General features: G+C 37.6%; 1 protein-coding gene across 2 annotated transcripts in view; it reads left to right on the top strand.

Annotated features, from left to right (window-relative positions):
• LOC124181285 (protein kinase C-binding protein NELL1-like) overlaps positions 1-12435 on the top strand; it is a 79911-nt gene that overhangs the window by 60290 nt on the left and 7186 nt on the right. For both annotated transcript variants that reach the window (XM_046567683.1, XM_046567684.1), the window contains exons 5-11: positions 328-610; positions 4210-4365; positions 9776-9998; positions 10132-10323; positions 10499-10618; positions 11280-11540; positions 11666-12031. In XM_046567683.1, the coding sequence (XP_046423639.1) occupies positions 328-610; positions 4210-4365; positions 9776-9998; positions 10132-10323; positions 10499-10618; positions 11280-11540; positions 11666-12031 (1601 nt within the window). The remainder of the gene's footprint in view (positions 1-327; positions 611-4209; positions 4366-9775; positions 9999-10131; positions 10324-10498; positions 10619-11279; positions 11541-11665; positions 12032-12435) is intronic.

Here is a 12435-nt window from a genome sequence, read left to right as displayed (position 1 = left end):
CAAAATAACATTTGATATCCAAAAAGCTCTGAAAATCAGTTTAGAGTTGAAATAAAATTTCAAGTGCGTGGCTTTACAACAGCCATTTTGATTTTGCGCCTATAAGTTTGAGTTCACCTGACGAATACCGTAGTAAAGTAACGTTTTCCTCGATAATGCGAACCTGAAATTGTCGGATGTTATACATCACGCAAAATACTTTTACCAAAGGAACCATTTCTTTTTTTTTTATGTTTCAAACTAAATATTCCAAGTATTAAAAAAAGAAACTGATATGGTTGACGCTTAATAAAATATTCTCTTTTCCTCTTCTAATCTTGATATTAGGTATCTGGAGCTGCAAAGCAGCGGTCGGAAGGACGAACTTCGGCTCCACTATCTTTCCAGGAGGGACGGAGCCGTTCATGTCGAGGCGTTTCCATTCCGATTAGCCGACGGCGCCTGGCATCGGGTCGCCCTCAGCATAAGCGGATCTCAGGTTGAGCTTTTGGTCGATTGTCATCCGCTCTACAGGCGTTTGCTGCGACCCGGGCCTCCGGATACTAACTTCACGATACCTCAGCTTCAGCTCTGGGTCGGGCAACGAAGCGCCAAACATTTCTTGTTCAAGGTAATTAGAGAAATAGAGGAAAGACCAAGACGAACAAGATGGCGATGAATATGCGAGGAAAATATCACTTACAATATTGGCTATTACATGTATCGATTACGCACGCTGACGATAACAGAAAATTTCATTTGATGTAGTCACTAGAAAATTCTATGGTAAATATGGGTGTATCGTTAAAATTATGAAGGTTTTTTTTTTTTTTTTATTTAATTACACTATACCTTGGGTTGTTCTAAACGCTGAACAATCCATGCTCCTGATTCAAGCAACCGGGCATGGAGACTAGAGTAAAGTAGTGGACACAGCATAGGAGAATAAGTAGTAACGGCGTCCTCAAAAACCCGTCCTTCAATTAGTTCTCCGCTCTGCCACTAGCATCGCATGGGTCGAAAATATCGTAAATATAGTAATAAAATTACTGACCGATCCGCGCTTGCGCAGTAGAATGAAAAGTGACGCACTTAAATGATAGTATATTGGAGGTTAAGGAGATTATCTTTGTTTTATCAGTGCTTGTGTAAAGTATTTTGTGCCGTGCTTTTCGTGTAAGAACAGTTGTGATTTGTGTCACAATCTCTATAAACAATTCAATTTCAAGTTTTCATCGTATGATTCGACGTTTTCTTCTCTGAGCAAAGTAATTTCATTCACTAATGTTTCAGCTTATTTTTATTCAACGAAATTTGATACACCCATTTTAATAAACATAATAAATTAATTAACACTGCACATTAGTAACAAAAAGTTTTACACATGTAAACATAAACACTGGATGAATTTTGCCACATTGAGGTTAGGAAATAATTAGTAACAGTGTGTCTGATCTAAATATATATATATATATATATATATGACTACGATCTTTTTGATCGCAGCGCCGTTGTGTTAGGCCTGGATTTCGTATAAATTTCTGAAGCACGCTGTGTCCACTCCTTTACTCTAGTCTCCATGCAGTCGGGGTTACAGCCAGGAAGTAAGACAGAATGAGACAAAACTCCGGAAAACAAAGTTGGGCCAGATTTTGCGTCGAGTTAGTAGTACCGATATCTGCCACCTACTGCGTCCGTGTTCTTTGATCGTCCAAATATTATGCTTATTGAGTGTTGACCAGGTGTTGATAGCTGCCTGGCTTACACGTTTCGAACGACTGAAGAACACGAGCGCGGCGAGTGGAGGAAATCGGTACTGCTAACTCTGCGCCAAAAACGGGCTCACTTATTTTTACAGGCGGGCAGGCTTGAGTTTCGTCTTCGTCGTTCTTACTTCCGGTTTACAAATCATGTTCAGGTTGAGCACCATAACCCACCATGGCCACCCAAACGTCAAATATTAGCTGTCAAAGTTACCAAAATTTGAAATATAATCTTTGACGTTACGGATGGCCGTGGCGGGACATGATCCTCAGGTTGAACATAAGCTGTAACTCCGGTTGCTTAAATCAGGCGCACGGATAGTTTCGCAGTTGGGAAAACTCATGGTGTAGGAAATTTATTTGTACAAGTACAAGTTAATATAACACAATATCGACAAGTTATATAACTATGTTTTTGGTTATTACTGCAACATTTAATCAGTTTTTTTAATTTATCACGCATTTTTTCAATTAAATTTAATGTCTTATTATTTATCAATATCAATTTATTTTTGCTTCAAAGTTAATTATTATCGCTCGTATAATCAAAAACGAATATCAGCACATTTGATTTTCTGCTCACAGCTACAAAACTCGCTCTATTATTTTTTATGCAGAACTGTTATGTTTTTCGGTTACAGGGAAAAAAATATACCTAACATAAATATCTCCAGAAACAAAAAAATGTTTGTTTCACGCGACACTAACGCCAGAATATTATATTCCTGTGTTTGGATTACCTGCACTAATTCACATTGTAGATACATCCGCCTTATTCTGTGTTAATCTAACATATGGGATGTGAAAAGTGGTATTTTCAAATACCAGTGAAAATGCGGAATACTAAACCCAGAGAAATGAAATGACTGGATTGAAGCTTTGTGCAAATCGCGGTGAAAATGACTCGTTTGTATGTATAAAATATAATGCGGGATAGCCTGCGCCAGCCGATATAGAAAATAAATCGAAAATCACTTTCTATAAGCTCTGCTCCCCTAATCTCGCGTAATGAGTACGCGATTTAGGGTGCATCGCGTCTGTTGCTGCTGCTGCACCAACGGCGTAGATGAGGGAGAGATTTTTTATTCCGTGTTTTTTATCTCCATGCAATGGCCGGATCGAACAAAGGCATTGAATAAAACATTAGCCAACGGGGGAGGGAGGGCTAACCTGAATACGGCGGCACTGGGGGTGGCGGGTTGCAGAAAATTTTGCCAAATCACCCTGTAGAAGGTTCTTATTCGTTTTTGAAGATCGATTAATCTCTATGCGGGGTTTTGTTGTTACCATTCCTTTCTCAGTATCGCGGAGTAAGTATTAGGCAACAAATGGAGCACTTTTCATGCGAATTTTACTCTTGGGCGTTATTGTTTTTTATTCCGATTCGCGTAAAGACTAAAAATAAGGGAAAAAACCTTGATAATCACGTGCTGCAACGTTTTGTGGTTTCGGAGTTAATTACTTTCCTGTTTCCGTGTAATTCGGCTTACGTATATTTACGCAGAGCTATAAGTTATCCAGTGTCCTTTAATCTTATTTACACCTTTTGTTAACGCATTCAATTCAAGGCTTGTATTTTACGATGATCTAATAAACGTTTAGGGTGCAGCAAAAGTAGCAGCAGCAGCAGCAGCAGTTTACACCAAGTAACTCAATTTTCTCCCATCTGTGGAGTTTGAGTAATGAAATTACGACGAATGGCGGAAGAATTTATCGGAAGAATTAATCACATCCCGACCTCGGATGTAAATCTTCTCTACAGAAATTCGATTTCAATTTATTGCATTTGTTGTTTAATGCTTCTTCTATATTCTTGTAATTTATGCACAGTATTTCTCTCATGATATCTTATTATAAACATTGAAATTTTTTCAGACTGCTCAGCTGTATATTTTCCCACGCGGATTGCAAGAATTCGAGGTTTTCTCATTTAATTTTTTTATTTCTCGATTCCATTTGCTTCTGCAGATCATGCCGGCTTAAAAACTTTTCCTGGGAATAAAACAGCTGCTTCATCTTTCTGATGCCGCGAGATTGAATGCAGGAGCTGCCGAAGCAGAAATAAAATCCTTGGAGGAGAGTCCGTAAATCCTCTTGCAATCCGGATTATTCAAAATCGTATCAGAGGAAAAGCCGTGCATGATCTGCTCAGTCGGTGTAAAAAAATGTCTTTGAAACGGTTTCTCTGTATTCCTCTTTCACATCGATTTGTTGCCCATTTTTCAACCAGAAAAATATTTTCTAAAAAAAAAAAAAACGAAGATGTTTACAAAATTTGTCCTCCAACGTACAGAAAAATATAATTTGAAATTTGTTCTTCCTCTCTGTTATATAAGCTGTACAATTTTAATTCTGAGACTCGTTTACTTTTATTCTTCTTTTTTATTTATTTTTACATTCTCACTTCATAAAGGAAAAATTTAACTCACAACTGATCACAGAATCTTTGTAAATTATCTGTCGACAGGGTGCTTTACAAGACGTCAAGCTTATACCAGGTCCCCACGGGTACCTGTCACAGTGTCCGCAGCTTGACTCTTCCTGTCCGACCTGTGGCCAATTTTCCATGCTCCAAAACACGGTCGAACAACTTATGCAGAACCTAAACGAACTGACGCAGAAGGTAAAGCGACAGCAAGCAAATCCTTGAATACAATTAGCACACACACCCGGAGAAAAAAGTAATTTATTACAGCAAAAATAATTTTTTTTCAAAAGGTTTTGTTCAATTTCAAGCAAAAATGTCTTCAAAGTAAACAAAGTCTCGTTTGATTTTGCAAAATGCGAAAAAAACAGTTTTTTTTTTGTTGATTCAAACAAATACTTTTCAGATTGAACAAAGTGGAATGTCCTCCTAAACAAATACTTTTTCCGAATATTTTTAGTTAATGAGATGTATTGCGGGAACGAAAATCCGATTTATTCATGTCAAGTACAGAAGAGTATAAATATTTTAACCAGGTTACACCGCAGCAATACAATACAAGGTGCTGTGTTCGATAGGGATGAAAATGCATCTGAACGCGGATTGGCCACTAAAATTAAAAAATAACTCAACTTAATGCAAAACTTAATCCTAAAAATACAACAAGATGGAATAAAAATTTACAACGGGCGTTATTTAGTAAAACTTTGACTGGTTTCGTTATTGCACGTCAGTATTCCCTAAATAACTCTTAATAATTTTTCTACAGCTCCTACCTTTTACATTTTTCATAAAATTATCGAAATTATTAAAGATCAGCATCGGAATATACCGTGACTTGTCCTTCCCATTTCTTTTTCTACTTTGGGTAATTTAAGAATTTTATTCCTAGTAATTGCAGTGTTGTCTAGGTATTCTTGACTAAGATTTTGGTAATGATGCGAAATAGCTTCAAGAATGTATAGTTCGTAAAGCTCCGAAGGTTTCTTCCTTTCCCGTAACCCATTTAACAACTTTAAAACTCTATTATGAACACTCTCGATTAGGCTGATTAATTATTATTTCATTGGCTGATCCCCAAGCTAATGTTCCATAAGTGGCAACACCATAGCATATTCCATACGGTATCATTTGTAAGTTGTTTGGTGATAGTAATTTGCCGATTCCAGATGATACATATAGAAGGTTGAATGTGGTTTACTTTCTTTATAATTTTTACATCCCATCTCGTATGGCAGTCGATGTAAACATCTAAATATTTAATAGAAGAGCGCCGCTGTATTTTACTACCATAAATTTCAAACTCAAAATCGACAGGTATACTATATTTGTGACAGACAAAAGTAACAAAAACTGTCTTGCTCACGTTTAAGGATAGTCTATTGTGATCAAGCCAGTTTTTGTGTTAGTTAACTTCCATTTGATCTTCGGCTCTACTGTCAACCACATAATATCTGAGCAATTGAGGTACACCTGTTTGGACGTTCAAGAAATTACTGTTCACAACATTAAATTGAACTGATTAAAGTTATTCTTGGATATGAAGGTCACAACTCAAAACACTTTTTATCGTGTTAACGTTTCGGCCCTGGTGGGGGCCCTCCTCAGAACAATTTTATTTAAATATCTTTCACGAACAAAAATAAAATAAAATAATGTACAAATAGGTTTTGACAAAATAAGACATATTGGTGTAAATAATATGCAAAGGTGTTGAAGCAAGTATAAAAGAGGAATTACCTCATATGAGATGACACTTCCAATTACATAAATGCGTGTTGGTAATTGATGAATAAATAGAACAAAAAGGCAATAAAGACAAAAACCGAAACGTAACTCCCACGAATTCATAATTATTGTTGGTTTGTTAAAATGAAATAAAATACACAGCCGTTATGGTAGAGTCAGAGCACATAAGCACAAGTGGAAGGTCAAGTGTGTAGTGGGAGGAGGTCGATCTCGATAGTTATCAGAGCAACGCAGAGTCAACGGGTTAAACGGAAAACAAAATTTTTTTGTTAAGGAGGTAAAATCGAGAGCAAGCTCAGTCGGTAATGGACAATTACAATGGTCGTATCACAGAGGTGTAAATATTACTTAGATGTTCTATGTCTTGTTTACGGTTGACAGAATTAGGATGTGCTACGATATTGCACATTTCTAACAGTAGCCTATTGTAATACAAAGGTTCAACGTCAATAATGCTAGCTTGAGAATAATTAAAAGAGTGGTCGAAATCGATGGCATGTCTCGTCAATGCAGTATAATTATCCTCGTGTTCATGGATATTGCGTTTATGTTCGGTTATCCTGGTGTGTAGTTGTCTACTAGTTTGGCCTATGTAAGCCATGCTGCAATGATTGCAAGGTATTTTGTAAACTACACCCGAGCGATTACCCAGGGGTAAGGGGTCTTTACCTGAATCAAACATCGAGGATATATCATGTGCACATTTGCCCACAAATTGAATTTTGTACTTGGAGAATGTTCTGTTGAGTGACTCAAACAACCAATATTTGTTGTCGCTGGAGAATGACATCTTAATTGAATTACCGGTTGAAGTGTCAAAAAAATTCTTCGACAGACAATACTTGAAATTAGAACCGGCCTTCAACGCTTACAAGACGGCTAACATCAACAAGTTAGCTAATCTGATCAATAACAAAAAACGACTCAATTTTAATCCAATTGACCCGACCTCTAAAAATTGGTTAGTAAACCTCAGCAGCACTGATATTCCTGTCAATGTTATCGACGTACTAAAAATGGGACCTAAATATGGCATTCCTTTTAAGAATAACCGCATCCCAACCAACAAACTCATATCGGATTTCGAATCAAAGATTTCCTGCATTCCTTCTAATTCTCGTAATACGGCCCGGCAAGATTTCACCAACACAATAAAACCAAGATCTTCCAAAATAACAATCAGGACTTGCTTTTCTTGAAGGCGGATAAAGGAAACAAGACTGTTGTGATGAACAAACTAATGTTCGAGGCTAAAATGTTGCAACAACACTCTAACAATAATTCTTATAAAGTTGTTAGATACGATCTCACCTCTACTTTGCAACAAGAAGTAAAAAAACTAACAACTGATTGGTTTAAAAGCAAATTCATCTCTAATCAACTGAGACGTCAAATTGCAAAAACGGATTGCCTACCACCTAGAGCTTACGGACTACCGAAAATTCACAAACCTGATACACCGGTACGAATTATTGTGTCCTTCACTGATAGTCCGACGATTAATCTGGCTCGTTTCCTCAGTAAATGTATAGGTAACAACATCATACCTCCCTTGTCACGGATAAGAGATAGTTTTGCGGTGGTGAATGCTATTAGGAACCTTCGTCTTCCAGCTGATTATATTTTAGTTTCACTGGATGTTGTATCCTTATTCACTAATGTACCACAAGATCTTGCAATTAACGCTGTCAAACAGCGCTGGCATCAGCTGGTGGACAATATTCCGGTCCCACTTAACGAACTCTTAAAAGCATTGCAAATATGTTTTAAGGCTGCCATATTTAAATTTAACCACAACATATATGCTCAAACGTATGGCTTACCGATGGGCTCACCGCTCTCCCCAATTTTGTCTGATTTGGTTTTGGATGACCTTGAACAACACTGTCTTAATAAACTAGACTTCAAGCCTTCATTCTTTTTCAGATACGTAGACGACATAATTACAGCTGTCCCGTCGCATAAAGTCGCAGAAATGCTTTCAGTTTTCAACAGTTTCCATCCGAGACTACAATTTACATCTGAATTAGAGTCTAATCACCAAATTAGCTTTTTAGATGTCCTGATTATCAATGATAATCAGCTCATTAAAACTGATTGGTTTCATAAGGCTACTTGGTCACAAAGGTATTTAAATTACCATTCTCACCATCCCAGATCATACAAAATTGGAACGATTAATTGCTTAGTTGACAGAGCGATCCGACTCTCAAGTATGGAATTTCACAATAAAAATTTGTCCTTAATTCAGCAGGTACTATGTAAAAATGACTATCCACCTCGCCTGCTCAACAAACATGTAAAGTTTAAATATGATTCCATCTTGTCATCTACCAGCCCTAACAACAATTTCGATACAACTACTACACAAACCAATCAAAAAAGCTATATTTCCATCCCATATGTTGCGGGGTGGTTTGAGTCACTCAACAGAACATTCTCCAAGTACAAAATTCAATTTGTGGGCAAATGTGCACATGATATATCCTCGATGTTTGATTCAGGTAAAGACCCCTTACCCCTGGGTAATCGCTCGGGTGTAGTTTACAAAATACCTTGCAATCATTGCAGCATGGCTTACATAGGCCAAACTAGTAGACAACTACACACCAGGATAACCGAACATAAACGCAATATCCATGAACACGAGGATAATTATACTGCATTGACGAGACATGCCATCGATTTCGACCACTCTTTTAATTATTCTCAAGCTAGCATTATTGACGTTGAACCTTTGTATTACAATAGGCTACTGTTAGAAATGTGCAATATCGTAGCACATCCTAATTCTGTCAACCGTAAACAAGACATAGAACATCTAAGTAATATTTACACCTCTGTGATACGACCATTGTAATTGTCCATTACCGACTGAGCTTGCTCTCGATTTTACCTCCTTAACAAAAAAATTTTGTTTTCCGTTTAACCCGTTGACTCTGCGTTGCTCTGATAACTATCGAGATCGACCTCCTCCCACTACACACTAGACGTTCCACTTGTGCTTATGTGCTCTGACTCTACCATAACGGCTGTGTATTTTATTTCATTTTAACAAACCAACAATAATTATGAATTCGTGGGAGTTACGTTTCGGTTTTTGTCTTTATTGCCTTTTTGTTCTATTTATTCATCAATTACCAACACGCATTTATGTAATTGGAAGTGTCATCTCATATGAGGTAATTCCTCTTTTATACTTGCTTCAACACCTTTGCATATTATTTACACCAATATGTCTTATTTTGTCAAAACCTATTTGTACATTATTTTATTTTATTTTTGTTCGTGACAGATATTTGAATAAAATTGTTCTGAGGAGGGCCCCCACCAGGGCCGAAACGTTAACGCGATAAAAAGTGTTTTGAGTTGTGACCTTCATATCCAAGAATAACTTTAATCAACAAATCTCCAAGGTCAAGATAAATCGTCTTCATTAAATTGAACTTATTGCTTTCGGTTTTCCAGATAACTTATAATTAGTTTCAGTGGTAGACCCCTTATGCTGAGCAGTTCAAGCTTTTCAATAAGTTTAAAATGATCGACCGTATCAAACCTTTAATCTATGATTGACCGTCTGTTGTTATTATGTAACGGGAACGAAAATTGGTTTGATCCTTACAACACTAGTTTTTATACTATAAAAAACTTCTCTAGAGCTTTATTTGGGTATGAACAGTTACTTCTTTTGTAAATTACACTACACCACTTTGCCACTCAATTCATTATATGTACATTTTATTCTATCTTTTTCTATGTAAAATCCTCTCGTAAATAATAAATAAATAAATATGTATACATAATCTAAGGAAATCTAAATATTTCCAAAGAAGCGATTGACATCTCGTACTGTTTTCAGTTAACAGCGGCCGAAGGTAGGATAAGCAAAGTGGAGGAGTGCGAGTGCCAAAAATCTTGCAGAGCAAACGGAACTCTTCACGAGGACGGGCTTAACTGGAAGAAAGGTTGTCTAAAGTGTTCCTGCACTCACGGAAAGATCGAATGCGAACCAGAATGGTGTCCGCCTGTCACATGCAAAAGCCCCTACATACCGGAGGGTGAATGCTGTCCGGCATGTCGCAGTAAGTAACCGATTACCCAAGAGTTTCAAGCACTATGAAAGTATTTCGAAATCATCGTAGATTGCGCGACGCCACGTAATTTTTACAAGCAAATAATCGATGGACGGATATCATCATTTTCCTTTCTCCGCAGAGCAATGCTACCAGCACGGGGTTTTTTACGATCACGGTGATAGATTTGCACCCAAACCGTGTTCGCTCTGCGTATGTAACGACGGTGTTCTCACCTGTGAGTCAACACCACCGGAAAAAGTCTGTCCACATTTGCCGTGTCGGCCTAGTGAACAAATCAGCGTCGCGGACGAATGCTGCAAGTTTTGCCCAGGTAAGTGAGTCTTTGTTATTTCGTCATTTTCATCAATAATTTGTTTGTTTTTAACATGAAATTTTTATCCTAACAAACTCGCTTACTAATGCGTATGATTTTTGTGTGTTGTCATGAAGCGACTAACATCATATGTTCTTAATGTTAACAATGCTTTTCTAATCGACTAACACAGGGGTGGATTACTGCGCTGAAAATCCTAATTGTCACGTCAACGCGTCTTGCTTGAATCTTCAGACAACGTACGCCTGTCAATGTAACGCTGGTTATCAAGGAGACGGACGTAATTGTCACGGTATCTAACAAAATATGTTTTTTTCCTTATCCATCTTCATGTTCTTGTTCTTCTTCTTGTTTTACTAATACCAGATCCAGTGTTGTACAAGTTAATAAGTATTGGTATCTTATAGACAGAGATAAGGTTATTCATTTATACAAATTTATGCGGATATGATCTTTCTCATCCAATTATCTTCACAAAAGATGAGAAATTATAATGATTTTCATCTAGATCATCACGAATATAACGAAGAAAACGAGAAACTTTAACACACACAGGATAAAGAGAATCATTAATTGAACAATCATTTCTGTGCAAAGTTCAAAAAATATTCGATCGACTCGAACAATTCTTTTTTCAGTATTGCCAACTGCGAAGCAGACTAATTTTAAAGTGACGTTTCTGTTGAATTATTTACTTAGACAATAAAAAACCAGGGTGTTTTTCTTCTGAATGGTGTCGCTTATGCTAATTCAGGGAATCTTCAAAGGATAAAAGATAAAAGTTGAAATTATCCAAGATTCTTGTCTTAGGTAGAATTATCTAAATAATGTGCAACACTGTCCAGATCATATTTAACGAAATATTCTCACAAGACAATAATGGAAATATGTAAATGAATCTGTGCGAAACTAGTTTAGCAATATTACTAAAGATAAGTTGTATTCGTTTCTAGACGTCGACGAGTGCAAACACCAAGGAGGCTTCAACGGTCATCACTGCAACGCCAATACCAAATGCGTCAACACCAACGGGTCATACATTTGCGAATGCTTGCAAGGATATCGTAGAGTAGATAAGTACAATTGCGCCGAACTCGATGAATGCTCGACGGGTAATCACAAATGCCACGAGAACGCGATGTGCATAAACACAGTGGGTAGTTATCACTGCGTGTGTCGGGACGGATATAAAGGAGACGGAAATTCGTGTACACGTGAGTAATAGACACACGAAGAGGCAAAGAAATCTCTGAGTAACTGTAAATCTACAGCGGAAGCGCGATACACTGTCTTTAAAAGCTCTCATTCTCATTGATACTCATTTGTGTCTAATCCACAGCCGTTTGCGAGCGACCTTGTCAGAATGGCGGAGAGTGCGTTGCGCCTGGAAAATGCTCCTGCAGGCGAGGCTACGTCGGCTCGAGTTGCGAACTTGACCTCGACGAGTGCGCCAGCGATCTTCACAGATGTCATCATTCTTCGACGTGCTACAACATGCAGGGGTGGTACTATTGCCGATGCAAGCCCGGCTATCACAGCGCCTTCCACGACACCACACAGGGCACTCAGTGCCAGGATATCGACGAGTGCAACGATCAGACCAATGGCCTAAAACACACCTGTCATCCTAGCTCTCAGTGCGTCAACACCATCGGTGGTTACATGTGTGCCTGTCCCCCGGAACGCGGGCCAGATTGTAAACTGAGTAAGTTAAACTGAGTGTGTTGAAGACGGATAGGATAGGTATGGGAAAGTTTTCGTTGCAACGGTTTACTATCGATGTGCCGTGGTTCTTCTTTTTTTTTTTCATTCTTGTCACTTATATAAAAAGTATTGGTTTCAATTGAAGATTACTTTCTCTTATTTTCAATATGAATTCTCATATTTTTGGACCATCAGTATCCACAAAACAATTTTTTTAAGACACGTCTCGCTGTCTATCTTTCCCAAAAAAACTTTTGCCATGACCTTTGAAACGTTTTGATGATGAGATCTGAAATTTAGAGGATTTTACAGTTGAATGACGAGCATGAATTTATCTAACCAAAAAAAAATTGATAATTTGATATTTTTTAAGCACTCCGAAAAAGTTTCATGCAAATGACTGTG

The sequence above is a fragment of the Neodiprion fabricii genome, chromosome 4 (genome assembly GCF_021155785.1).
Source record: "Neodiprion fabricii isolate iyNeoFabr1 chromosome 4, iyNeoFabr1.1, whole genome shotgun sequence".
Classification (NCBI taxonomy): Eukaryota; Metazoa; Arthropoda; class Insecta; order Hymenoptera; family Diprionidae; genus Neodiprion; species Neodiprion fabricii.
This window is presented reverse-complemented; position numbering and strand designations above follow the sequence as displayed.